At 34.8% G+C, this 26,268-nt stretch overlaps 5 protein-coding genes across 11 annotated transcripts; 2 read left to right on the forward strand and 3 right to left on the reverse strand.

The window, feature by feature from the left end:
- Positions 1 to 839: 839 nt before the first annotated feature.
- RECQSIM (RECQ helicase SIM) lies at positions 840 to 7,458 on the reverse strand. 7 transcript variants are annotated; one of them, XM_037635070.2, is made up of 16 exons: positions 7,175 to 7,458; positions 6,464 to 7,065; positions 6,205 to 6,381; positions 5,968 to 6,127; positions 5,581 to 5,770; positions 4,604 to 4,898; positions 4,189 to 4,406; positions 3,755 to 3,811; positions 3,312 to 3,392; positions 3,128 to 3,191; positions 2,757 to 2,856; positions 2,573 to 2,656; positions 2,234 to 2,321; positions 1,947 to 2,054; positions 1,710 to 1,802; positions 840 to 1,382 (listed from the first exon to the last, which is right to left on the reverse strand). In XM_037635070.2, exons 2-16 carry the CDS (start codon positions 7,044 to 7,046, stop codon positions 1,056 to 1,058), a joined length of 2,625 nt encoding a protein of 874 aa, XP_037490998.1. In that variant the 5' UTR covers positions 7,047 to 7,065; positions 7,175 to 7,458; the 3' UTR covers positions 840 to 1,055. The 7 variants fall into 7 exon arrangements, with proteins under 7 accessions (XP_037490998.1, XP_037490996.1, XP_037490995.1 ...); XM_037635068.2 differs by having other exon boundaries at positions 1,947 to 2,060; positions 6,464 to 7,061; positions 7,175 to 7,456; XM_037635067.2 differs by having other exon boundaries at positions 1,947 to 2,060; positions 7,175 to 7,456.
- A 737-nt stretch (positions 7,459 to 8,195) lies between these two features.
- On the reverse strand, positions 8,196 to 10,971 carry LOC105647511 (luminal-binding protein 5). The gene is made up of 6 exons (XM_012233630.4): positions 10,814 to 10,971; positions 10,461 to 10,728; positions 10,150 to 10,361; positions 9,108 to 9,985; positions 8,928 to 9,010; positions 8,196 to 8,815 (listed from the first exon to the last, which is right to left on the reverse strand). The coding sequence occupies exons 1-6, from the start codon at positions 10,860 to 10,862 to the stop codon at positions 8,317 to 8,319; spliced, it is 1,989 nt and encodes a 662-aa protein (XP_012089020.1). The 5' UTR covers positions 10,863 to 10,971; the 3' UTR covers positions 8,196 to 8,316.
- A 406-nt stretch (positions 10,972 to 11,377) lies between these two features.
- Positions 11,378 to 15,355, reverse strand: LOC105647509 (Actin-binding FH2 (formin homology 2) family protein). Its single transcript, XM_012233629.4, has 4 exons — positions 13,037 to 15,355; positions 12,762 to 12,952; positions 12,430 to 12,665; positions 11,378 to 12,334 (listed from the first exon to the last, which is right to left on the reverse strand). Exons 1-4 carry the CDS (start codon positions 14,875 to 14,877, stop codon positions 11,606 to 11,608), a joined length of 2,997 nt encoding a protein of 998 aa, XP_012089019.1. The 5' UTR covers positions 14,878 to 15,355; the 3' UTR covers positions 11,378 to 11,605.
- A 2,601-nt stretch (positions 15,356 to 17,956) lies between these two features.
- On the forward strand, positions 17,957 to 22,661 carry RBOHB (respiratory burst oxidase-like protein). The gene is made up of 12 exons (XM_012233628.4): positions 17,957 to 18,116; positions 18,635 to 19,376; positions 19,676 to 19,724; positions 19,825 to 19,938; positions 20,111 to 20,539; positions 20,613 to 20,999; positions 21,094 to 21,192; positions 21,282 to 21,397; positions 21,499 to 21,601; positions 21,696 to 21,769; positions 21,853 to 22,367; positions 22,469 to 22,661. The coding sequence occupies exons 2-12, from the start codon at positions 18,697 to 18,699 to the stop codon at positions 22,576 to 22,578; spliced, it is 2,676 nt and encodes an 891-aa protein (XP_012089018.1). The 5' UTR covers positions 17,957 to 18,116; positions 18,635 to 18,696; the 3' UTR covers positions 22,579 to 22,661.
- Positions 22,662 to 24,101: 1,440 nt separating this feature from the next.
- On the forward strand, positions 24,102 to 26,268 carry LOC105647507 (Heavy metal transport/detoxification superfamily protein). The gene is made up of 3 exons (XM_012233627.4): positions 24,102 to 24,353; positions 24,481 to 24,556; positions 25,060 to 26,268. Exons 1-3 carry the CDS (start codon positions 24,246 to 24,248, stop codon positions 25,995 to 25,997), a joined length of 1,122 nt encoding a protein of 373 aa, XP_012089017.1. The 5' UTR covers positions 24,102 to 24,245; the 3' UTR covers positions 25,998 to 26,268.

A 26,268-nucleotide genomic window follows, 5' to 3' on the forward strand; every position in this document is an offset into this window, starting at 1 on the left:
CATATTTACCCTTTGTGTATGATTAATAATTATTATTTCAATTTAATGATTTTCTTAGAGATTAATATTAAATTAAGAGTAATATTGTCAAAATTTATTCAATAATTTATTATAATTTATACAAATTTAATATTTTTTTTAAAAGACGTAAAATTCTAAATGTGACGAATATTATAAAATGAAGATAGTAATATTTTAGAGACATAATTATATTTAATGGTTTTCGATTTGCAAATATTCATAATCTAAAACTAAACCGTACATTTAAGAGAGAAAAATGGTTATGTCTTCATCGACTTTATAGGGAAAATTATTATTTAGTCTTTTAGTTTATATAATTTCCTCCCTTGTCGCTTCATACTGGTCCACATCAACTAGGAAGAGGTGTTTTAGTCTTTTAGTCTTCAATTAACGAAAAAAAACTAACTTTTCGGACGGAAGGACCTTTCAATTAGACGGAGTTAAACCTGAGGGACTAGTTAGATATTTGCACAAAACTTGTGATTAGTTAGATAATTATGTAAAACCTGAGGGACTAGATAATAATTTTCCCTTATGGTCCACGTCAGCTAGGAAGGGGTGTTTTAATCTTTTAGTCTATAATTAACGGAAAAAAACCAACTTTTGGGACGGAATGACCTTTTAATTAGACGGAGTTAAACCTGAGGGACTAACTAGATATTTTGGCAAAACCTTGAATTAGTTGGTTAATTTTATAAAACCTGAGGGACTAAATAATAAATTTCCCTTAATTTAATTTACATTTTTGGGGTTGAAACTGCTTAAAACCAACCAAATCGTTATATATATTCATATTTATATTCTGTTAGCATGGAAAATTATAACCCAAAGTCTACATGGGATTTCTAAATGTAACCATTTAATCACATAATAGGTTCTCACTATACAAGTTACGTCACTTGCCGTCTGTGAATGCATCGACAAAAAACTCGATCAAAGCCATGTTCTATATTGGAAGTTGAAAGAAACAGTATTCTTTGACTATTTAGTATTTAATCTAAGAACAAAATAATGTGTAATCTTTAATCTCTGATTCACTTCAGTTTTGAGAGTTTTGCTGTAATTCTCCCTCGAGAAGTTCTCATATCTGGTTTCACTTTTCTGGACTTTCTCTTTCGTGGCTGTCTTGGTTTTTGTTGCTTTCTACTGGTACTCGACCGCCTTCTTTCTAACCGCTGGCGGCGGATCTCAGGATCAGCCCAACCTTTTCCCCAATCTGCAAAAGTAGAATGAGATTTGTGTTCGTTCATTGAGAGCAGCATGTCCGCTTCAGGATAGATGTTAAAAGGTTCATTTCTTCCAAAGTCTAGGAACTCCAATCCTAGTTTTGTTGGCTCCGGAAAATTTATTTGAACATGAATCTGCATAAAAGGAATGACAGCAGAATAGCCAGGAATCAAACATTAACATAAACATGCACAATGCAGATGCTTGAGAGAGCAGCGCGGAAGCTCAGTCGATAATCAATCAACGTTCTAAATTTACTCGGTCAAAAGGCAATGGTTCTGAAATCTCCCTAAGAAATTGGCTTGGTGATAATGTTGTCACAGTATCAAAAAGTTCATTTGAGCAACTAGATTTCAACTATTATATATACAATAGTTGCAATTCTATTATAATAATAGTTAATCATGAGTGTTCAATTAGAAACTCTACTCAGAAAACACAAAGCCTTCTTGAATATGTACCTTGTCATTACTCTCTCTGATGTATCCTTTATCTTCAAGAACACGGGCAAGACCTCGCCACCATAGCTGATCTTTTGCCCAAAATTTTTGAGACTGCATAAGACCATCATATAAAGCCATCAGAAGCACCATCTAAGAATTTGAATGACATATGCCTATTAATATTGGATTAACATGTGTAATGATAGACAGAGGGAGAGAGAGTAAAAGAGAAAGAGTAAGCAGATCTAGTAGTACCTGCTCCCTTAACTTGCTGACAAACATCCTGAGGTTTGGCTTCAATATTAATCTATGTGATTTGGAGTCGCCGTATGTATCATCATATGAGTCACCAAGAAAACTGCTCTGCTCCTGACATTCAACATACACCTCTCCAATTGAGAATTTTATTAAAAAAAAAACTATCCATGCATCCATAAAATTTAATTTCTGTCTTCTAGATAACCCAGAGCATACCAACATAATGAAAACATAAATCTGGCCACAGCTGATGAAATTAGAAATGGAAATCAAGTTACACTTACATGATGAGCAGCAATAATCTGCATTAAGATATTGGCCTCCTCTTGCAAATTCTGCATTTCAGAAGGCCCAAGAATACACACATCACATCTGCATCAAAGAGTGTCAAAGAAATGCTTAAGAAGCATATCATAGAGGTCATCTTTCAGAAGTGATATGTATAACAGAGCAATCAAAAGAATGAATCAATTACTGACTATAATAAAGTAGACAGACAGAGGATCCTATCACTGTACAAGACAATGGAAACTAATTTTACAATTAAAAAATTCAGAACCTAAAATATAAGTTCGCTGTGACAGATATTAACATGGATCTAAAATGAAAGAAAGATTATGTACAAGAGACACTTCTCATAACTGAAGTCCTCCCCAAAATACTCCACGAGTGTTTTAGCGCGGCAACATGAGGTATTCATTCCATATCTGCAAGTAAAATTAACAAAATGTTGAAATAAGAAAGAGCAGACAGGGGCTGCAAAAAAAAAAAAAAAAAAAAAAAAAGGGAGAGGCTTTTGGTATTGACCTGAAACAATCAGACAACATTTTGTATGCTTGTTTCATCTGATTTTCACTTCTTTTACTTGGCAAAAGTGATGGTAATCTTGAAAGGTTTGCATATAGAACTGCTTGGCCGGAAAAAACAGAAAGGATTATGTTTTGGACATGTCATTGACGAAGCTGATGATGCAATACATTATTTACTTCTATTGGACTCCGTCGGTGCCTCATCCAAAACTTCACAATTGAAATCTTTTGTCTTGGAAGAAATATAAATAATGTGCATATTAAAAAGGTTTGGAACAGCATAATCACTCACTAATCAACTAGGAAAAAATCACCAAACCGCTTGTTGTCCAAACAGAAAATGCATTCTACGTGTTAAAAAGGACTTACTGCATTCTGCAAGTTTCCCGTCCCTTCCAGCACGTCCTGCTTCTTGATAATATGCTTCCAAACTCTGTGATTAAACTTAAGCTTAAAACAAGCTTTAGAAACCAAATTTAACTGATGATTGTGGGGAATGAGGTTATGCCAAGTCTGAGCCTAACCAGATAAGGAAGCAATATAAAATGTAAACCTGTGGCCAGCCATAGTGGATAATTCTTCGGACATTTAATTTGTCTATTCCCATTCCAAAAGCAATGGTTGCCACAACAACCTATAATGAGGATGGGGAAAATGGCTGAGTCCCAATATGCATTTGTCACATATATGTACTAGGAAATGAAAGGAAGCTTAAAACACAATGATATTTGTCCTTCAGATTAACAGGAACGACCAAGATTCCATGAATCCACAGAGCTCAGCATAGTTCAAATATTATCGACATACCAGATCCTCAAGAACATTATGAAAAGCAGAATTACAAGAGCCTCTACATTCATTTTATCATAAGTGGACAAAAGATATGAGAATGTAAAGAATGCAAGAGGATGCTGTGCAAAAACTTCATTTATTAGTGTTTATGGAGAATCTTATATTCATATGATCGCAGTATAATACTAGTTCCAAAAACCATACCTCTAGCATGTTGTCCTGAAATTCCTTGTGAACCCGTCGCAAATGTGCTTTTGACAACTGGGGGGAAATGAAGAAAAGATCAACTTTTCAGAGTGGCATGGAAGAATGGATAACGTAGCAAAAGATTAGCAGTAATGATGCCATATAAATGAAAGATCAACTTTCTTATTATAGACTACTGGTGTCTATACAAGTTTCTAATCTTGTAGCACATTTACGTCATCAGTGGCTGCACTATCACAGGTGCACTTAAACAATGATTTGCTCATACATTAAATTGATTATTTGCAGCATGTTGAAGTGCTGAAAGGTGTAGATTTCAACTTTTTATGTTGTACGAATGAACTTGTAAATTTGGCAAATACAACAAAGTAAACAAAATCAGTAGAGTGGTCATCTAAATACATCTGATATAATAACCATGGAATACATACTGAAGCATTATAAGGAGCAGCCTTCACGCCAAAATCACAAAGGTGATTTGCAATGCTTAGTGTTTCTTTTCTTGTAGGGACATATATGATGGTTGGTCCCTCTTCTATAGGCCGTTTCATTAGTTTTAATCGTTCTTCTACTGTACTAGGGGCATCAGCTGTCTCTGTTGACCCAATATCCTTGTGGGGAGATTTTCCAGAGAATTCACCACATGCAACTTCAAAATTATAAAAAAAAGTAATTAGAATAAAACAATAAAAATGAATGTTAGGTATAAAAATAAATGTCTATTACCCATTTGCAGTTTTATTTTCATGTTCTACCTTGCACATTAGAGTGCATGGTAATGAACAGCCAGTAAAAAGGCAACAATGGGATATGAATTTTAGAATAAAAGAAGAATTGATGCCATACCATCCCAGTCATTCGCACTCTGGAAGATATCAATATCATTTTCCAAATATTCAACTGACAGCTCTTTTCCCTCTGATGCAGTTGATCCATTTTCCTCCACTAGAGTTACTTCATCATCCAAATCACTACATTCATCTGTATCTGACATATTGTTATCATCAGAGCTATCAGAAAAATCATTTAATACTTCTGAGAACACACTTTGTTTCTTCTTTTTCTTCCTTGCATATATGTCTACCAACTGACGGAAATCCTTTTTATAAGAAGAGGAAGAAGAGGTTCTGCTATGTTTTACCTGTTAGCAGGGCAGCAACTAAATTTTAGATTTCTACAGTAGTACAACATGGATGCAATGACCACGCATAAAAAATTATAGTGTCAATACATGATACCAAATATAATAAAGGACATACAATTTAATGGGCAATAATACTGTTGTTATCGATTATCATTTAAGCCAGTTTTCTCCTTTCAATAGGATATATCACATTGTTAAGAAAATGAAGTGTTTAATGAGCACTCATCACCAAGCAGGAACCTTGATCCATTGAATATCATTAAAACCCATTTAGGAGTTACTCCCTTCCAACAATGACAGGTTAGGTCAATTGGTGTCAAAATATATCCAACCACCAATGGAAAATATTTCACTAGATATGTCATGGGTTCATTGAAGGCATGTCAACCAATGGTACACAGCGATTGTGATTAAGTAGATGATATTATCGCATAAAAAGATGCCAAACCTAAATTGCTTAAGACAGACAGAAATTTGATTGATCTAACAACAGCACACTCACAAATACGATCACTATATTTGAACTGCAAAAGTGACTTAGTTAGAAATGTCGATTCGTTCCTCTTTTTCCTTTATAGTCACAGGCACAACATTACTTTTTGCAGTTTTAAATCTTTCACTCACATCATGCAACTAGAGAATCCAAACCAGTGTTCAAACAGGCTGGGTAGAGGTTTACCAAGAACCTTAGATTTGGCCTGAAAAATGAAGTAAGCACAATCTTTGTTTCCTTCGACATGCTCAACGATTTAAGAATGTCTTCTCGAACTTGAATGGTGGCAGTTGCAGTCAACGCCATCAGTGGTATATCAAACTTTAAGAAATGCAAATTGCAAGCACTAAAATTCTCCCGCAACACAGACAGACGCCTGAAATATTAGAAAACATCCATCAAGGGTCCACATATGAGCCTAAAGCATTAGAATTAAAACACAACTAAAATAGGATATAGAATATGAATTAAGAAATTCAAGTCATAATAAATCCGTGGTTGGAAGTTGAAACTGAATGATCATGCAGTGACCAAGAGTTGAAAACGCCATGTGGATAGAATAAGAATCAGAACCTGTAGTCAGGCCGAAAGTCATGGCCCCACTTAGAAACACAATGCACTTCGTCAATCGCAAAAAGAGCAATTCCACGACTTTCTGCAAGCCTCTGTAGTTGTTTTATCAGTCTGAAGAAAATTGTGTGCTTATTCAATAGAGAAACTTGAAACTCCATTTCTAAAGACAATAAAAAACACTTTATGTTAATCACCTTAAAACTGTCTCTGGACAAACATAGATTATGTCATACATGCCTCCCATTGCTTTCTGTTCAACAGTACTGTCAGGTTGCCCAGATCCAAGAAAGCATGCAGAGATCCCATGTCTTGATAGCTTTAAGCACTGATCGTGCATCAAGCTTATCAATGGTGAAATCACAACCACAACCTTCCCAGTTAATAGTGCTGGAATCTGAAAACACAGAGATTTCCCTGCACAAAGTAATTGTTTTCACCACCAAAATGAATAACAATCACAACAAGCACATAAAAGAATAAAGCAATAAACCAGTACCAGATCCTGTTGCAGCAAGAACAAGGCAATCTTGGTTAGCTATCCAAGCAGCCAAGGCTTCCTTTTGGAAACTCTTCAAGGAGGGATAGCCAAAATGTTTTTTCAACAGAAAATTAGCTTTCTGCTCCCAATCTAATTCAATATCAAACTCTTCTTGGCAGAAAATTGGCGAACCTTCCGGCACAGTTTTGATGTTACCAGAATCCAAGCTTGTCAAGGATACCTTAGCTTCATCTACAGGAAGTGTCAAGATCTCTGATTTAGAAATTGATATATCAGGCACAACATTATTGGTTCTGCTTTTTTTGGGTCTGTTTGTGGATTGGAAATGGTCCAAAATACTAGATTGCTTCATTTGACCCGAAATAGTAGAGGAAGATGTTCTTTTTCTACTGGTAGTAGAACATTCAGAATTTGTTGGTGCAATTCTGGAGTCTCCAGCAGAATCATTCACGATACACTCAACAGCATTATCAAGAGAAGGACCCACTTTTTTTACAGCTTGAACGGCACAAGAATTCTCGAATCCCATTTCTATCAGCTTTGCAATAACTTTATCAGCAGATAAATTATTACTAGCCATTGCATTTGAAAAAAACTGGCTACAAAGAGAAAAGGAAAAGCTGAATAATAAGCTAACATAAGAATATATATAAAAACCCTAATGACAGTTCAAAATTTAAGAGAAAAAAAAAATGGAGAATATCTGACCTACTGAATCGGAAAGTGATTGTTGTGAACCGAACCGGACCAGAATGCGGATAGAGATAGAGGGGTGAAAGATTCGCAGAGATGGGAATTGGAACTCGGAAGTGTTAGTTTTGGCTTCTTCTATTTTCAAAATGCAGGATATGATCCTTCAAGCCAATTCATTTTGATAACCCGCCAAAACTTTGAATTGGGAACTCTTGATCGGAGATTTCTTTTCTTCACTGTCATTTTTATGGATTCGCCGTCTCCGTGAAACGACAGCGTATCTATTTTTGTGTCGTCTAAACTGAATGGATGCCGTCGCTAGCTGTAGTTACTTGAAGAATAATTTGACACAAGTTAAACGGCGACGTTGACATGTAGTTCTTTTTTTTTTTTTCAAGGACGACATTTTAATCTGTCTATATAACCATGTCCACATTTATATGATAAAACAAAATTGTCGAAATGTAGCTCAAAAAATATTTCCAAGATTTCCTAATTGGCTTTTTTTTTTTAACCTTAATTTTTCTCTCTTTCATAAATAAATATTTTTCTCTTTCTTTGCTTCTTACAATTGTTTTTTTAATTTTTCTTGTATTTTCCTATAATTATTAGTTAATAAATTCATTTAGGTTGATATATTTGTTTAGAATTATAAAATTTATGAAATATTTAAAAATTTTACAATCAAAATTATTACATGATTAAATTGTTAATTATTTAAAATAAAGGCTTGTTCTTCTGCAAAAAAAAAAAAAAATAAAAATAAAAATAAAGACTCGTTATGCTTTAATTAAAATATTTAAAAGTAGACTAATAATTTTAATAGATAAATTAACAATTGACATGATTTACGATCACTAGTACAATATGTAATTATATATCAATAGAAAGTATCATATTTATATTAATTTGCACCATGTGTTTTTATACTTTGACCAGACAGATATTCAGATATAACTTATACACTTTACAAATTGCATTTACAATTAAATTATGTGGTCATTTATATTAATTTATACGGAAAAAGACTTAATAATAGATTCAAAAAGGAAAATGAAAACTTATATGTGAGAAGAGTATGATTTCACATGTCAGTGACAACAAATTGAAACAGAGTAAAAACAACCAACCAACCAAATTAACAAAAGCTATGCCATCTACAATTCATCATTTGACTCTTCTTCTTCTTCAGAATCAGCAGAATTCCCACTTCCACCACTCTTCTCATACACTTGTTTTATGACTGGATTACAAACTGCTTCAACCTCCTTCAACTTCTCATCATAATCTTCCTTTTCAACATTTTGGTTATCATCCAACCATTCAAGAGCCTCCTTCAATGCATTCTCAATCTTTTCTTTATCATCTGAATCAATCTTTTCTGCAAGTTTGTCATTATCATTTATAGTACTTCTCATGTTGTAAATGTAGGTCTCCAACTTGTTCCTAGCATCAATCTTTTCCTTCACCTTCTTATCCTCTTCAGCCATTTCCTCTGCTTCCTTTATCATCCTATCAATCTCTTCTTGGCTTAGTCGCCCTTTATCGTTCGTGATGGTGATAGATTGACTCTTCTTGGCTGCCTTGTCCTCTGCCTTTACATGTAGGATCCCATTGGCATCAACCTCGAAAGTTACCTCTATCTGGGGCACTCCCCTGCAAAAGGTAATCTGGTTTAGTTACATCGAATTACAGACCTGAAACAAACACTTCGATTTCATACAATATATGAAAACATGAAATTTGAGCTTTTCAAATCTATTCATACCTTGGAGCTGGTGGAATTCCTGATAGATCGAATCTTCCAAGCTCGCGACAATCTTTAGTCAAGCTTCTTTCACCTTCATAGACCTGAAATTTTTTTCAAAATCATGTTAATTCAAGAACAGGATGCAAGTATAAATCTTGATAAGTAACATTAACATTAGTTGCTTATTATTTATATTACCTTAATAGAAACTGTGGTTTGCTGGTCTTGGTAAGTGGTAAAGATTTGAGACTTCTTAGTTGGGATAACAGTGTTTCTTGGAATCAATTTAGTCATAACACCACCAACTGTTTCAATGCCTAAACTCAAAGGAGTAACATCAAGCAAAAGAAGACCTTTTGTTTCTTCTCCCCCTTCGCCGCTAAGAATTCCTCCCTGAACTGCAGCACCATAGGCAACAGCTTCATCTGGATTAATGCCTTTATTAGGTTCTTTTCCATCAAACATATCTTTCAACAATTCTTGAACTTTAGGAATTCTAGTACTTCCTCCTACAAGCACAATCTCATTTATATCAGATTTCTTTAAACCTGCATCTTCCAATGCCTTTTTAACAGGCCCCATTGTCTTCTTAAACAAGTCCATATTCAATTCTTCAAATCTTGCCCTTGTCAATGGCTCTGAAAAATCAATACCATCAAAAAGTGATTCAATTTCAACTCGAACTTGGTGTTGGCTGCTTAATGCTCTCTTAGCTCTCTCACATTCTCTTCGAAGCTTCCCGAGAGCCCTTTTATCTTTGCTGATATCTTTATTATACTTTCTCTTGATCAATTTGATGAAGTAATCCATTATTCTGTGGTCGAAATCTTCTCCTCCCAAATGGGTATCTCCGCTTGTAGAAAGAACCTCAAATACACCATTATCAATAGTTAAAATACTAACATCAAATGTACCACCACCAAGATCATAAACTAAAATATTCATCTCTCCTCCTTTCTTGTCTAGACCATAAGCAATAGCTGCAGCGGTAGGTTCATTAATTATCCGAGCCACATTGAGTCCGGCAATGGCACCCGCATCCTTTGTTGCTTGCCTTTGGGCATCATTGAAATAAGCTACAAGAAACAACATAAACAAAGATTTACACAATGAGCCAACAATTCCTTTCTTTAAAATATTTTTTGGGTTAATTAGGCTCTTTACTATGATTTGTATCCAGTATTTTCCTTTTAATCCTGTAATTATTAACCAAATCTGGAAAAGAAGAGATGAATTATACCTGGAACAGTGACCACAGCGTCTTTAATCTTCTTACCCAAGTATGCCTCAGCTGTTTCCTTCATCTTCCCCAACACCATAGCACTGATCTCCTCAGGGCTAAAAAGCTTAGTTTCTCCTTTCACCTTTACTTGTATATAAGGTTTCCCATCTTTATTCACTACCTTATAAGGCAAGAATTTTATATCTCTCTGAACCTCTGGATCATCAAATCTACAAAACCAGAAAAACTCCGGTCATTTCACCGCATAAAACAGAAGATGGGTTAAACACTATTGGTCGAACTTAAAAAAGATTATGGCTTTAGCTTACTTTCTTCCAATGAGACGTTTAACATCAAAAACTGTGTTTTCTGGATTAAAAGCTGCTTGATTCTTTGCAGCCTCTCCTATTAGACGCTCTGTGTCAGTGAATGCTACCCACGATGGTGTAATTCTGTTGCCTTGATCATTGGCTATAATCTCAATGTGACCGTTTCGAGAGACGCCCACACAAGAATAAGTAGTTCCAAGATCAATACCAATCACTGTTCCAAGTTTTGGAGAATCATCTGCAGCTACTGCTAATCCTAGCAAAAATTCTAGAAAGAAGAAAAAAGCAGAGCAGTAAGCAAAAGCCAATAAACTTAATACCTCAAGAATAAAAAAAAACTCTACATTTCTTACCTGAAAGAAAGAGAAGTAGAAGTGCAAAGCCTTTCTTCTTGATATTCATTACCGTTCTGTAATTTGTTTCTCTGAAATCAGCAAGAACAATTTCTTTTTTCTGTTTGTTTCCCCTGTTTCCAAGTGGAGCTCAAAGGTTTGGAAGGGTAATTTTTATAGGGGATTTTACTCCTACTGGCGTGGCGCCACATTCTTGCCCTCAATTCTTTACACGCTATCTAACCAATAGTAAATCGACACGTCATATGATAAAATTTTCGCGCGTTTTGTCCCGAACGTTCTTGATTTCTAAAGAGAGAGAGGGTTCGATGGTTCCAGGGGTATTATAGTCAAAAGAAAATGAATATTCTACGGAAATTGAAACGACACCGGTTCTGCGTCCTCACCGCCTTCTGCAACTCCTGCAATTGGAAGATGATGAACAGACCAGAACTGTAATAGATCCTACATCAGATAGGTACATTTGATATTTCTGTGTGTTCAACTGTAGGGGATAATGACTTCAAGTCCTATATTTGGTTCATGAATTGAGGAACAAGATTATAGGTATGATTGATGTACATATGGAGAACTTTTGATTTATGCGCATCTGATTAATAATGTAGTTAATTGTGTTATTACAAATCCTCCAAGCAATCAATTGAATCTAAATCAAATCCTTAATCCCAGCTACTAGGGATTGCTAGGTAATTGAATCTAAACAAGACAAAACTCTACATTAAAAAATCAAAATCAAGAACATTTTTTTTTGGTGAATGGATGACACCCTCCTACACAGACAAGCAATCCAATCTACCGAAATGGGGCAAGAGGGTTGTGACTGTTAGTTACTTTCATGCTCCTAAGTTCCTTGCAGACATAGTCTAACATCCCCAGAAAGTCTCTCACAATCACAAATATGCGGAGTGGGTTGGCTTCTTCCTTGCTCACATCTCCATGAAAGTACTCAGTAATTTGTCTAACATGTAGTAGGACTCTATCTTCATCCTCTTGTAATTGTTTTAGATTCCTTTGTGCATAGTTTAGGAAGGTTTTCATTGAATGCACAAAGTTTCCACTCGTGTCGTCTGTGGTCAAGTCTTTGTGTACTAGTTGTTGCAGTCTAGCCATTCCGTCTTTCAGATTGGAGACTGAGCTTGCAAGAACGTCCAGGTCAATTGTAGCTGTTTTCTTGACATTGTACAGTTCTGTACTTAGACCGGACACAAGGTCTAAACCCATTCTTCTGTAATCTTCTTCCCGCTCTTCAACTGTTTTGCTTTTGTTCTTCTGATTGATCCTTCCCATAATGCTATCTGATACTCGAATGCCCTCTGATCGAATTATTTCTTGGACTACAAAATGGAGTAAGGTAGTTTTTCCATCTGTTCCCTTTACATCAGCAAGCTTAAGGAGCGCATCAAGCTTGAATGCCCTAGCACCTCCTCTAATGGTTCCAACGTTCATACGATTGCCTGTTTTGAGTACTGCTTCGAGTAATTTTAAAAAAAGCCTACTTGACCTGAGTTCTTTGCAGGCCTCCTAATGAAAAATAGAATGAGAGAAAGACATAAGCAGCGTTGAAATATAGGTTTCAATAGAGAATAGAATTCTCTGATATACATTTGATTGGTTACCTCTAGCATTGAGAAAGAGTTTCTCAGATGAACCACCTCATCTTCAAAAGTTTCTCTATAAAGCATTGCTTCAACTCTTAGAAAGGCAAATGGGATTGTAAGTGCTACTTTAACAAACTTTTCAGCAGAACCCAATTCATTAATGTTTCCCTTGTAATCAGCAAGCTTAGCCTCTTCTTCCTTGGTAGGTACCATCTTTGCGAGTGCCTCTAGTTGTCGTAAAGACAATCCATCCCCTACATTCCACAATTCAAATAAATATAGTTTCAGGTTTGCTGCTCTTAATTGGTTGTAACTGTGAATATAATACTGTGAAGATTTCTGAGTCATACCTCTTATTAGTGCCTCACACACTTGCTCAGGAGTTGAATTCAAAGCTTTTGAGAGTATGGTTAAGTTCTGTAGTCTTTTGGGCTCTAGGACATGCTTGCTCGGAGAGGGGCTTTTGCTCTTTGCTTCATCATTCTTCATTGTATTATGTAAGTTGTATCCAAAAAGTGATTCTATCATCTCCTCATCTAACCTGATGAGCAAATCACAGATTGTTAAAGTGCAAGCAGGAGATTGGAATACAAGTTTATATCATAATTCATAAGGCAGGACTTACTCAAATGAGCTTGATCTTATCTTGTCCCACACCATATTACGATCAGGTGCAGCTCTAACTTTGTCCCAATGAAGGGGCTTCAATTTTGGCAATGGGGCTCCATCTTTGCCCAATGGTGCATATTGAGGAAGATGAGATGGCGGAGGAGGTGGACCTGTGGTAGAGCTACTATTTCCTTTTATAAATGGAGGTGGTGGAGGAGGTGGTCCTTTGGCAGAACTATTAGTTGCTTGTAGAAATGGAGGTGGGCATGGTAGAGGAGGTGAGCCTTTGGCAGAGCTACTATTTCCTAGCAAAAATGGAGGTGGGCATGGTGGAGGAGGTGGGCCTTTGGTGGAGCTACTATTTCCTGGCATAAATGGAGGTGGACATGGTGGAATAGGGATGCTTGATGGAGCTCGTAAGGTATTGGGAGATTTCTTGGGGGATGAAGACAAGTTACTCCGAGGTGCCTGGTTATGGTTTGATCCTGAAGAAGAATCTGACTTCCTAGGAGATGATATACTTGACATTGGAGATGAACATGTACCTTTAGATGTAATTCTGGTAGAGGAGGAAGATGTTCGCAAAGGTAGGAAGCGTGTACTTGGTGCCATAGGAGGTGGAGGCGGAGGTGGTGGGGGTGGAGGTAGTGGCAGTGCAAGATTCTTATCAGAATCTGAAGGAGGGGAAACTGACACATTTTCAGCTTTCAGATTTTTTGGAGATTGGGGATTTGAGAAAGAAGTCATCAGAGGAGACGGTAACGACTTTGGCACATATGAAGGGGAAATTTCTGATATATCAGTTAGACTACCAGCTGAAGCATTGGAAAGCCGGATATTAGATGAATACGAATCAACAAAAGAATGAAAAGATTCATCATCCGACGAATGACCTTCCATGGGAATAATTTTTTCCCCAGAAGAAGAGTTTCCACCATCAGATTCATATTTAGCAGATTCTAAATCGTCATGGACAGACTTAATTTCTCTGGTCGAAGAACTACTAACATTGTCAAATTCTGATATTACTATCAGTTCTTGGTTTGATTCATCCCTCCCAAGGAATGTAGATTTTGTTGTGGTATGATTTGGTGATGGAGTCAATATTTCAGGAGTTTGTTTAAGACAAGTATTATGTTGCTCTAAATCCCTTTCTAGTGAATCAAGATACAAAAGATCAAGACCCTGATTTAAGCTCACCTTGCTCGCAGACTTTTGGGAACATAAATACTTAGATATACTTTTGGTTCTTCTCTTCTTCCTATACACCGACACCATTTTTGCAGATATTCTTTTGTTCTTTCTGAATATTCCAGAGGCCCACATGAGCCCAAGAGCACAAAAAATTGAAGCAGCAGCTGCTGAAACAAGAACTGCTGCAAGAATTTTTCTAAATCTGGCATTATCTTTGTGCTTCTTTAGAATCATGTGTTCTGGTGGGATTGAATTGGCGTGATGTGATGGAGAATGAGAATGTGCAAGGAATGGTAAAACTGAAGCAGGAGCAGGAGCAGGAGCTGGAGCCTCAAGTTCTATGGTGACTGAAGGAGAAGATGCTGGTGACAGAAACTCGTCTGGTGAGTTTGTTGTTTGGGAGCGCCTTAGTCCAAGTAAAGCTCTAAACTTTTGTAATATTAAAGTTTCTTTATCTTCATTTTCGTCTTCTCCTGAAACTTTTTGAATATGCTTGTTGTCTTGACCATCTTCAATGAAATCCAACCTTTCTGGGCTGTGAACTTTAAAGTACTCTGCTGCAACCAAAATGTGGGTACTTTGTAATGATAAAAACAAGAAAATGGTTATAATGATGAAGAAAATCATCGTGTGGGGAATCTGAGAAGAAGAAGAAGAGCCCATGTTCTTCAATTAGAAATCATCAGAGAATCAAATAACTTTCTGCTTATAAATCTGGTTCATTTTTGTTCACATTCTCCTTTCTTTTTTTTTTTTTTTTCCTAGAGAGTCTTATTTTTTTGGGAGATGTAGGTGATGTGTAAGGGAGAACATGTATTTGAGAGTCTTTAATGCTACTCCAAGGAATCCCTGACCATGGCAGTTGAAGTTGAAGTAGCCCTTCTTTACTTCTCTATTATTCATGTACACTCTTATCTCTTCTCACCTCCATAAATTCCCTGCAAATCACTGTTAATGTACCTCACAATTTGTCCTTAGGACACTGTCTTTTATTTTCTTTGACTTGATTCCCTGTCTTATAACTTACTTTCTTATTATGCTATTTGTTAGCGAAAAGCTGACTCGTTGATTCTTGTTTTTTTGTTGTTCACCCTTTGTGAAACTTATCATCTTCTTTATTTTCCTCAGCTTTAGAGACACTAAAATCTTTAGAACCTCAAATTTGGGTCATGGGTTTTGCAGTTGAATATTAGCTTTAGTTGCTAAATACCCATGAAAAAGCTTGCATGAGGGCCCCAGTTTGGTTGGATTTACTCACCTATCAAGAGGGTGTTGGTGGAAATTTCTCCAACCCCTATTATTGAATTGAGAGAGAGAGAGAAATGGTCCATCACTTTCTCGTGTGCAAGTATCTGACCTTCCATTGAGAAACTAAAAACAGCATATATCTAGGAGGGAAAAGAACCTTGATCTTGAATTATATTAGATTTTGTACTAAGATTAGTAGCTTTTATCACTATCTTTTTTATTGCTAGTTGATTATAGTTGCTTTCAGGTTCAAAATCTAGTATCTTAGGTTTGGTAGAACTAAAGTTGATGTTTTAAGAGTCTTGAAGTAAGAAATCAGGCTTTTGCTATGTCTCATACCGAACCACACTGGGGAGAGATTAGCCAACTACATCAATGCCCATATAAAGAGGATTGAGGCTTTTGGCTTAGCTTGTGATTTTATTAGTGAAAGGGCAAAATTTTGTACTCTTTTTTCCTGAAGTTGATTTATGATTTTGGCTTTTTTAAGAAACTTGTTTAAGGCTATTTATGTTAAAAAGTGGAAACTGGTGGCTGGCTGGTCAAATTTTGAATCTTAGACAAGGCAGAAAGAAAGACAGCTTAGTAGTTTAGTATAGTAGACTGCTACTAGGACCAAAATGCCTAATCCCATTGATTATTAAAGTGTTGTCATTAAGCCCATTCACAACATCCAATACCAGAGTAAAGGGCCTGGACTTGGGCTTTCAGTTGAACAATTTTGATCTGTTAGGGTTTTTTTTTTGGGGTTTCAAACACAGGTCTTTGTCACTAATAACTGATTGGACAATTAAGTATTTGGTGTCTGAGTTTTAATTAAAATTATTACCACATTATTTCTATTTGGCAAAATCACTTGATAATTTTATTAATTTACAATACTACCCTGTTAAACCTCAATTTTAAATTTATTGAAATTGAATATAGTCGCTGATTTGTTTTATTTATAATTTTTTTTGAAAGATTGTTTTATTTATAATTAAATTCGCATTGATATGAATAAATAATAATTTTTTTCTATGCAATTTTATTTTTATTTCTTTTTCTTTAAATGTTATTTTCTTCATCACACCAAGATACAGTTTTAGTGGTAAGTGTATATTTAACTATTAAGATACGACGGATTAATTAAATAGCAATTTAATGAAATTTAAAAAGAAAAAAAGAAATTGCCATATCAAACCAAACAATATGAGTAGTCTTGATGTGCCAATGCTACATATATTTGCAGTGCATTTAGACAGAACGCATGGAGAAGCAAATCACGTGCTGGAAGATTTTTCACTCGTTTTCGACTTATTCTTCGTTCTTTTTCCATATTGTCTTCTTCTTCTTCTTCTTCTTCGTGAACTTCCGCAAAAATCAAATGAGAGAGTGTATGTGTTTGTGCCTTCAACTTTGACTGGTTTGGGTTAAATCAAGAGGCTGCAATGGCTGATTTTACGAAAACAGGGTAAACTTATTTTCTTTCTTCAAGTGGCTACTTTTCGAAGACACCCCCAACTCCTTTTTTTTTTTTTTTTTTTTTTTTTGAAAAAATAATTATTTAGTCCTTCAGGTATACCATAATTATCCAAGTAATCACTGACGTTTTATATAATATATAACTGATCTCTGACCTTTAATTCCGTCTAATTAAAATAAATTTTAAAAAATATATAATAGGGTCTGGATATTGACTAAGCCACCGAGTTAAATTAAGCAATCCCTGATAATAGAGTCTGAATACCGATGATTTAAAAATATATATATCTTAATAAAATTAGATAAGTTAATCCTATGATTACCAAAAATTGTATGGACTAACCAATCGATGCTCTTTTCAAGTTGATCATGCTTTCTAGTTTCTATTATTACTTGTAGATATTTTCCTGAGGCCTTGGATGAGACATTTTGACCCGATTACTTATTTACTATTACATTATCTGAAATTTTTTAATTTATTTTTTTATGTTCACATTAAGCAGACTTTTGTACGTAGTAACAGCAAAGGATGACATCTGAAAAAAATCTCATGCCAATGAACAGGCACCATGTTTGATTATCCACCTAATTTTCAATACATCATTCATCTTGAGAATATAGTAAAGAATAAATTAAAATTTTTCATTTAAATTTATAATTAAAATAATTGAGAACGTTTTTAACGGGAAGTTCTTAAATTATATCTATTATTGGAAAATTTAAAGAATTTATCCTACCAAATTATCTATTAATCATTAACCTGCCCAATAATTTTTATCTTTTTTTTTGGGAATTTTATCCTAATTGGTTAAATGTCGTGGAAGGTACTATTTCTTGTTTGAACAGAATTGGGTTGGTGATGTTTGGATAATTGAAAGAGTATAAACTAAACACCTAATAAGTCTAACCCACTACAGAATATAACTAACACTTGAAAGTCGAAACAACGCGTGAATGCGCCCCCTGGATTTCTCTGCTTTTGACTTCTCTCTTATATCAATCATCCACTCACCGCCACCTCTTCAATATGTATATATATATACTCCCTTCCCATTCTTCTTGAGCTACTCAAACTACTAATCACTTTCTTAATTGCATTTTGCTTTCTTGCAAACTTCTCTTCTTTCTTTCTCTACACACCTTCATTATATCTTTACTGGCCTCTTACAAACAAAGAAAAATTTTCCCTGGTGAGATTCAATTTTCAACATCAAGTTCTTAGTCTTCTGTTTTTTTGTTCTTTTGCAAGTTTTTTTGTATTTTCCATCGAAATTTGGTTCCAATGCGAGAGTTTTTGAGTTAGATAATTGAAATGCCAATTTTTGAGGGGCGGTGGCCCTCTATAATCACCCACCTGGTTCCCTCTCTAATTATTTTATGTAGCATACATTACTTTATTATGATTGGAATTTACTTTTAGAAAGAATAAGGAAAACTATATATATATATATATATATATATATATATATATATATATATATATATATAATTAGCATGATTTTCCATTTCCTAGTATTTAATTTGGAAAGGCACAATTAAATCACAATCAAACTATTTTTAGGTCAACAGGTTCACGAGCCCTTGCGTAAGACATAATCCCATAGTGCGTTATTGTCTTATTAGTCACAAGCAAGCTGTCTTAACATGTTTCTCTGGAGTCACCATGTTATACATAACTGAATAATATCTGAGTTCTTGATTATTTCAGGAGAACGAGCACAATAATTTCAAGACTACTCCAGGGAATTAGCAAGAAGACAGGACCAAGAAATGGAGATTAATCGAGAAAATCAACGCGAAACCTGGTATTCCGAGTCAGAGAGCAATAGCAGCAGCAGAAGAGCCGGCTATAGCGGTCCGATGAGCGGTCCTTTAGTGAGTAACAACAAAACCAGCAAGAAAAGTGCAAGATTCAAAGAAGACCAAGAATACGTAGAAATAACACTAGACGTACGAGATGATGCCGTTTTGGTGCAGAACATAAAGGGAGGAGATTCAGAAACAACGTTTCTAGCGAGCCAACTGGAGAAGAAGCATCATCATCGTCCTTCACTAGGATCTCAGCTCTCGTTTCGACTGAGGCAAGTTTCACAGGAGCTCAAGAAAATCACATCTTCCAATGCTTTTGATAAAGTTGATAGAAGTAAATCAGGAGCTGCTCGTGCTTTGAAAGGGCTCAAGTTCATGACCAAAAATGTGGGAACTGAAGGTTGGTCTGAAGTGGAAGCAAGGTTTGATAAATTATCCATTGACGGTGCTCTGCCCAAAACTCGGTTTGCTCAATGTATAGGGATGAATGAGTCGAGTGAATTTGCTTTTGAATTGTTTGACGCATTGGCTCGAAGAAAAGGGATAGTTTCAGCTTCAATAAGCAAAGCCGAATTGCGTGAATTCTGGGAACAAATTACTGACCAGGGATTTGATGCTAGGCTTCAGACTTTCTTTGACATGTAAGGATTTAAGCAATTTTTTATTAAAAAAATATATAAATTAATGGGTTCTGAAAATAACTAAAATATACTAATTAATCTCTGATATTATTAACTTACAATAATCTACCACAGCTTCATAGCTAATATTTTAGTTTTAGTTAACATTTTTCCAAGGAATCAAAACCAAATCTTGTTCACATGGCTAGGAAACCATAACAGTTGTTTAGCTAATTTATTAATCATTTTCTTTAATGAAACGATTGAAATAAAATTTCAAGTGTCGCTAATCATTTTAACAAAAAATGTACAAAATGCAGGGTGGACAAAAATGCAGATGGAAGGATCACAGAGGAGGAAGTGCTAGAGGTAAAATAAGAAATATTTTGAAGTACATTCCTTATGGTGTATATGTGATTATATCCTTTACAAAGAAAAGGCTAACCTTTTCATTTTCTTGATTTTTCAGATTATTGCTTTGAGTGCTTCAGCTAATAAGTTATCAAAGATTCAAGACCGTGCAGAGGAATATGCTGCTCTGATCATGGAAGAACTAGATCCAGACAACCTTGGATACATTGAGGTTTGTATGCAAACACCACTTTTTCTTTCTTCGACTAAAACTTGCCCACTTGGAATAATGAACTAAACTCAACTTTAGCCCAATCCAAATGGGTCAATGGATCGTAATAAAACGAACCCATTTTTAGATAAGCCATTGAATCTAAGAATTGTCTTTCTCTGTGTTGATGCAGCTATACAACTTGGAAATGCTACTTCTCCAAGCTCCAAGCCAATCAACAAACCTTGTAACAGATAGTCGAATTTTAAGCCAAGTACTAAGCCAAAAGCTTGTGCCAACCAAAGAGCAGAATCCAATTAAGAGAGGTTATAAGGGATTAGCCTACTTCATTGAGGACAACTGGAAGAGAATCTGGGTGATGGCATTGTGGCTTGGAATTTGTGCTGGTCTCTTCACATGGAAATTCATCCAATATAAGCATCGAGCCGTTTTCGATGTCATGGGCTATTGTGTCACCACAGCTAAGGGCGCTGCAGAGACTACTAAGTTTAACATGGCATTAATTCTTTTACCTGTTTGTAGAAATACCATCACTTGGCTTAGAAGCAACACCAAATTAGGGGTGATCGTTCCTTTCGACGATAATATCAACTTCCATAAGGTATATGATAATACCCATCTCGCGAAAATGCTGAGCTAATCAATAAACTAACAAGACTGACCTTGATGTATAGGTAATTGCATTTGGGATAGCTATTGGAGTTGGGTTACACGCCGGAGCACATTTAACATGCGACTTTCCCAGGCTACTGCACGCCACCGATGAAGAATACGAGCCAATGAAGCCATTTTTTGGCGATGACCGACCAAATAACTACTGGTGGTTCGTCAAAGGAACTGAAGGTTGGACTGGTGTGGTGATGGTGGTGCTAATGGCTATAGCTTATACATTAGCCCAACCTTGGTTCCGCCGTAATAGACTAAACCTCCCTAAAACCCTGAAAAAACTCACCGGATTTAATGCATTTTGGTACTCTCATCACTTATTTGTTATTGTCTACGCGCTCTTCATTGTTCATGGATACTATCTTTACCTCTCCAAGAAATGGTACAAGAAAACGGTAAGTAATTTCTTAAAATCATTTCACTTTATTCTGTTAATTTAACACTTGTTAATTAATAGACTGTATTAATTTTTGCAATGTTGATAATTAGACATGGATGTATCTGGCTATTCCAATGGGATTATACGCGTGTGAACGTTTGATTCGTGCATTTAGGTCGGGCTATAAATCATCAGTAAGGATTTTAAAGGTATTTTCTTCAACTATACAACGTGTAATCTTCAGTAATTTAATACGAGAAATCATACTAATAAAGTCTCATTAATCTCCAAAATTCAGGTAGCAGTATACCCAGGAAATGTACTATCACTGCACATGTCCAAACCTCAAGGATTTAGGTACACTAGTGGGCAATATATATTTGTGAATTGTGCAGCTGTTTCCCCATTTGAATGGTAAGTTAATTGTTCAATTAGCTATTAAATTAACAAAAATTATATAAATTTATAGTCAAGAATTGATGGTTTAAGGTGTTATTTATGTGTGCTAATTTCAGGCATCCATTTTCAATAACTTCTGCTCCTGGAGATGATTATTTGAGCATCCATATTCGTACTTTGGGTGACTGGACATCGCAGCTAAAAACTGTTTTCTCTAAGGTACATTTTTTTTTTTTTTTAAATTATACCAATTCCTTCAAAATTTTGCAAATTTCCCTTCTCTAGTTATATAATTTGGTACCATTAATTTTAGGTCTGTCAGCCTGCATCAAGCAATCAAAGCGGCCTTCTTAGAGCTGATATAGCAAGCAGTGATAACAAGCCTAAGTGCGTAATTTTCTCCTAATTTTTCCACAATATTATTTAAAATTTTATTTATATAATAAAATATTAATGATGCATTTTAACAGGTTGCCAAAGCTCTTAATTGATGGGCCCTATGGAGCCCCAGCACAGGACTACAAAAAATACGATGTTCTCCTCCTTGTTGGGCTTGGCATTGGAGCCACCCCATTGATTAGCATAATTAAAGACGTGCTTAACAACATTAAGCAACAAAAAGATCTAGAAGAAGGGATAGTAGAAAGTGGCATTAAGGGTAATAAAAGAAAACCTTTTGCTACTAAACATGCTTATTTTTACTGGGTCACTCGCGAACAAGGCTCGTTCGAGTGGTTTAGAGGTGTAATGAATGAAGTGGCGGATTACGATCAAGATAGAGTAATCGAACTTCATAATTACTGTACTAGTGTTTATGAAGAAGGAGATGCTCGATCCGCTTTGATCACCATGCTTCAATCTCTTCAACATGCAAAAAATGGTGTTGATGTAGTCTCTGAAACTCGTGTTAAGACTCATTTTGCTAGACCTAATTGGCGGAAAGTTTTCAAGCATGTAGCTGTTAATTACCCTGATCAAAGAGTTGGTAAGTAATTAATTGCCTTATTTCAGATTTTTTTTCCATTAATTAATTAATTAATTAATTTTAAGCTAATTGAAGGGTATATATATGGTTTTTTATTGCAGGAGTGTTTTACTGCGGTGCACCTGGATTGACCGGAGAGTTGACAAGGCTAGCTCATGACTTTTCAAGGAAAACTACTACCAAGTTTGACTTCCATAAAGAGAATTTCTAATTTTTTTTATATATATATTCTTTTCTTGAAATGTAATATAAGCTGGTTATTGTTAGGTTAAAATTTCATGTTCGGATTTTCTAGATTGAAATTTGTAATTTCTTTTTGTTGATTATTTTTTTTTTCCTTATTTGAGAAGTACAGTTACAGAGAGAATAATATTATTTCTTGTTTACAGTAAAAATGTAATTTCTTTGTGATACATTGATATTAAAAATCCAAAATTATGTATAGCATTTAAATTTTTAACTACTGTCACGCGAGTCTTACATTAAGGGAGAATGACTATTTAGTCCCTGAAATTTGATCCTATTTATGTATTATTTAATCCATTCTTTTTGGTGAATAGGTTGTTTGCTTTGTGCATCAAATACTCAATAAATTAATAAATTATTTTATTTAAGAAGACATATTTTAGTCATAAAATGCCAAATAAAAATAGGAAATATAAGTGAATAAATAATAATGTTATATTAAATGAAATAATTAGATATTATGAAGTATTTTTGTCTTTATTAATATTTAATAACAAAAATAGTATTTTTAACAGAATAATTAAATAGTTTTGCAGGTAAAGAAAAGTATAAAGATGATTTAATATATTATTTAGGGAAAAAAAAAAAGACCTAAGTAGTAATTAGAGTGAAAGCTCAAATACTAAATACAAATTCTCCCTTATATTAATGCATTTTCCTAGTAAATATGGATAGTTGGAAAAGCTTGTCAATACGTGTGGAAATATAACTCCTATTTTCCAAAAACTTGTTTGGTTTATATAAATTTCACAAAAAAAATTATTTTTAAATCTTAATTTTTATGTTTAGCATAAATGAAAATTCTACTTAAGTTAATAAAGTTTACAAATAACTTAAAAATGAAGTAATTGCTTTCCTATTGCCATGCTTTTAAGTAATTTACTTACATTTCATGGAAATTTAAGAGAACGTACATGCTCTATTTCCCTTTTGTCTTTTCTTTTCTTTTCCTAGCATATGGTAAGAAGGAAAATTATGAACATAAAAAAAATTCAAAAACAAAAATTATATTTAGAAAAAAAATTATGATAATCAACTGATTAAATGTATCGTATATATTCTATTCTTCTTATTTTTCATTTTCTTTTTTCAATCATAGGAAGCTGACAGTGAACTTTCTTCAAAATATTATATATCCAAATACATTCATAATCTTCATATATTAGTTATTTATTTAATTTGCAATTATTAAAATAAAAATCCAATATTTGTAATCTTAATTAGTACCTTTCATTAGCTAACTAAAAAGCATGAAGCAAAAAGTATCAAATGCACTGTGATCTTCATTTCTTGGATGTTAAGAGCAAATATTTGTAGTCTCTTTTGAATTGATATATGTTTATAATAATATTTATAGTACAAAAAATTATATAAAGGCATCAAATGCCAAATTGATAGGCACCCACTAAAAGGAAAAGCCAGTTTAAAAAAATTGTACGAGAATTTTTATATTAGTACACTATTACTATTGCCACCCCATCAAGCACTAGGCCCTACTACTTGTATATCTTTCTTTTCCTCTCTCTTTCTGTCTCTCTTCAAGCCCTATCTCACTTCCCTTCTTCTTAAGCATTCTTTTACATTCTTTCTTTGACTCTCTTTCACTCTCTATCTCATCTTCACCCACCTCTAATGGCGACGGAAGGAAAACCAGAAGCCAAAACTACTGAACAGAAACCTGCAGAAGGTAATAAAGAAGTAGTTGTAGAAGAACAACAAGAACCACCACTCAAATACAAGGTAAAAGATAAAGCTTGCAGGTCTTACATATATATATATATATATATAAATTAACTCAACCCCAGTGTTTCTTGACAAAATTTTCATCTTCTAGATATTTTAAACCTGACTTTTTAATGTTTTGCAGACATTGGTCTTGAAAGTTTCTGTTCATTGTGAGGGCTGCAAAAGGAAAGTCAAAAAAATCCTAACAAACATTGAAGGTGCCCACCAAAATCTTATTTTCTTTTTTCTTTTTGGTTCTTTTCTTTAATCTCTTATCAGAATTTCATGGCTACCCCATTTTTTGTCATATGGGTTTTTCTTTCCAAGTTTTCTTCAAAGCTATCACTGTTAATGGAGATTATTTAGCTCAACCAACATCTATTTGTTAATTTCTTGGTTTTTGTTAAATCCGGGGTTCTACAATCAATTAATCAAATTCATTAACAACATTCATTTAATAATTAGGTTTAAAGTGAATTAAGCTTGCTTATGTGCTATGTAAGTCAATTTGATATGGTTTTTTTCTTGGAATAAACCATTTATTTCTAGCCAATCAATGTGGGATTCCCCATAAGAATATATTCCAATAGTTTTATTCATTTTCTTTAACTGCACACTTCTTTGCCTTTAACTTAATTTATCTGGCTTTTGTTAATGATTTTTTAAAAAAATTCTACAATATTATATCTTTGTTCTTGCTAAGTTTGTACATTCTTTGCAGGTGTTTACAAAACAGATATTGATTTGAAACAACAGAAGGTAACAGTATTGGGAAATGTAGATGCAGACACTTTGATCAAGAAGCTGGTGAAGGCAGGGAAACATGCAGAGCTATGGCCTGAAAAGGCTGACCACAAAAAGAAAGGAAAATCAAAAAACAAAGATAAAGAAAAAGAAAAAGAAAAACAGCAAAGCGACCAAGAAAGTGGTGAAGAAGGAGGTGAAAAAAATAAAGAAACTGTTAAAACTGAAGTACTTATCGTTCAAGATCCTTCAAAACCTAATGAAAATGGAACCGCCAATAAAAACGGTGGAACCACCACAAAAAATGGGGCCGTTGAGTCTAACGTTGATGTTGGGAAAAGTAAAGAAGCCGGTGCAACCAGTAAAACCGGTGGTGGACAAGTCAAGGAGGTCAAGATTGAGATGAAACAACCTGTGACCTGCCCGGCCGGTACCCAGTCACCGGTTACTGAAAAGAAAATCGGTAGCGAGAATGAGGGTGGTGCTGAGAAAAGTGGTAATGGTGGCAAAAAGAAGAAAAAGAAAGGGCATAAAGGGAATAATAACAACGCTGGTGAGGGCGAACATTCTAGTGATGTACCTGCAGGCACTGGATCACCTATACATGGTCATGGTCAAGGCCCAATTGGGCCTGTTCCCTATTCTACCAATCACAGCCTGCCACATCATCATGTATATCAATACCCATCACATTACTATACACCTCCGCCCGCGTATGCTGTGAACTACAATACAGCGTATCCCAGTACTAGCTACGGTGCATCAATCAACCCTCCATCGTATTCATACGCGTATATGCAACCGGGATTTGCAAGCGAACCTCCAGCGTTGGATTTCGAATCAAACCCATCACAGCCGTTGGATTCATTCGAGATTTTTAGTGATGAAAATCCAAATGCATGCTCAATTATGTGAAAAATTGGCAACAAATGGTGGCATTAGCACATGAAACTTATACTTCTTGTATAAGTCTATGGGGTAAAATTTTTGTAATGTATGTAGATATGAGTGGTAAAAAATTCTAACAGCTAGGGTAAAAATTAAATAAGAGAGGCATTTGGGGGGTTTTGGAGGGTTTCATTTTAGTGGGACTGTGTGTTAGCCTTTATATGGTACTTTTGAATCTTTTAAGTTTGGTTTAAAAGTGTATGTTAGCAATTTAATACTTAGTTGTTAGTAGGTCCTC

The sequence above is a fragment of the Jatropha curcas genome, chromosome 2, assembly GCF_041381405.1.
Source record: "Jatropha curcas cultivar XTBG-Jc1 chromosome 2, XTBG_Jcur_1.0, whole genome shotgun sequence".
Classification (NCBI taxonomy): domain Eukaryota; kingdom Viridiplantae; phylum Streptophyta; class Magnoliopsida; order Malpighiales; family Euphorbiaceae; genus Jatropha; species Jatropha curcas.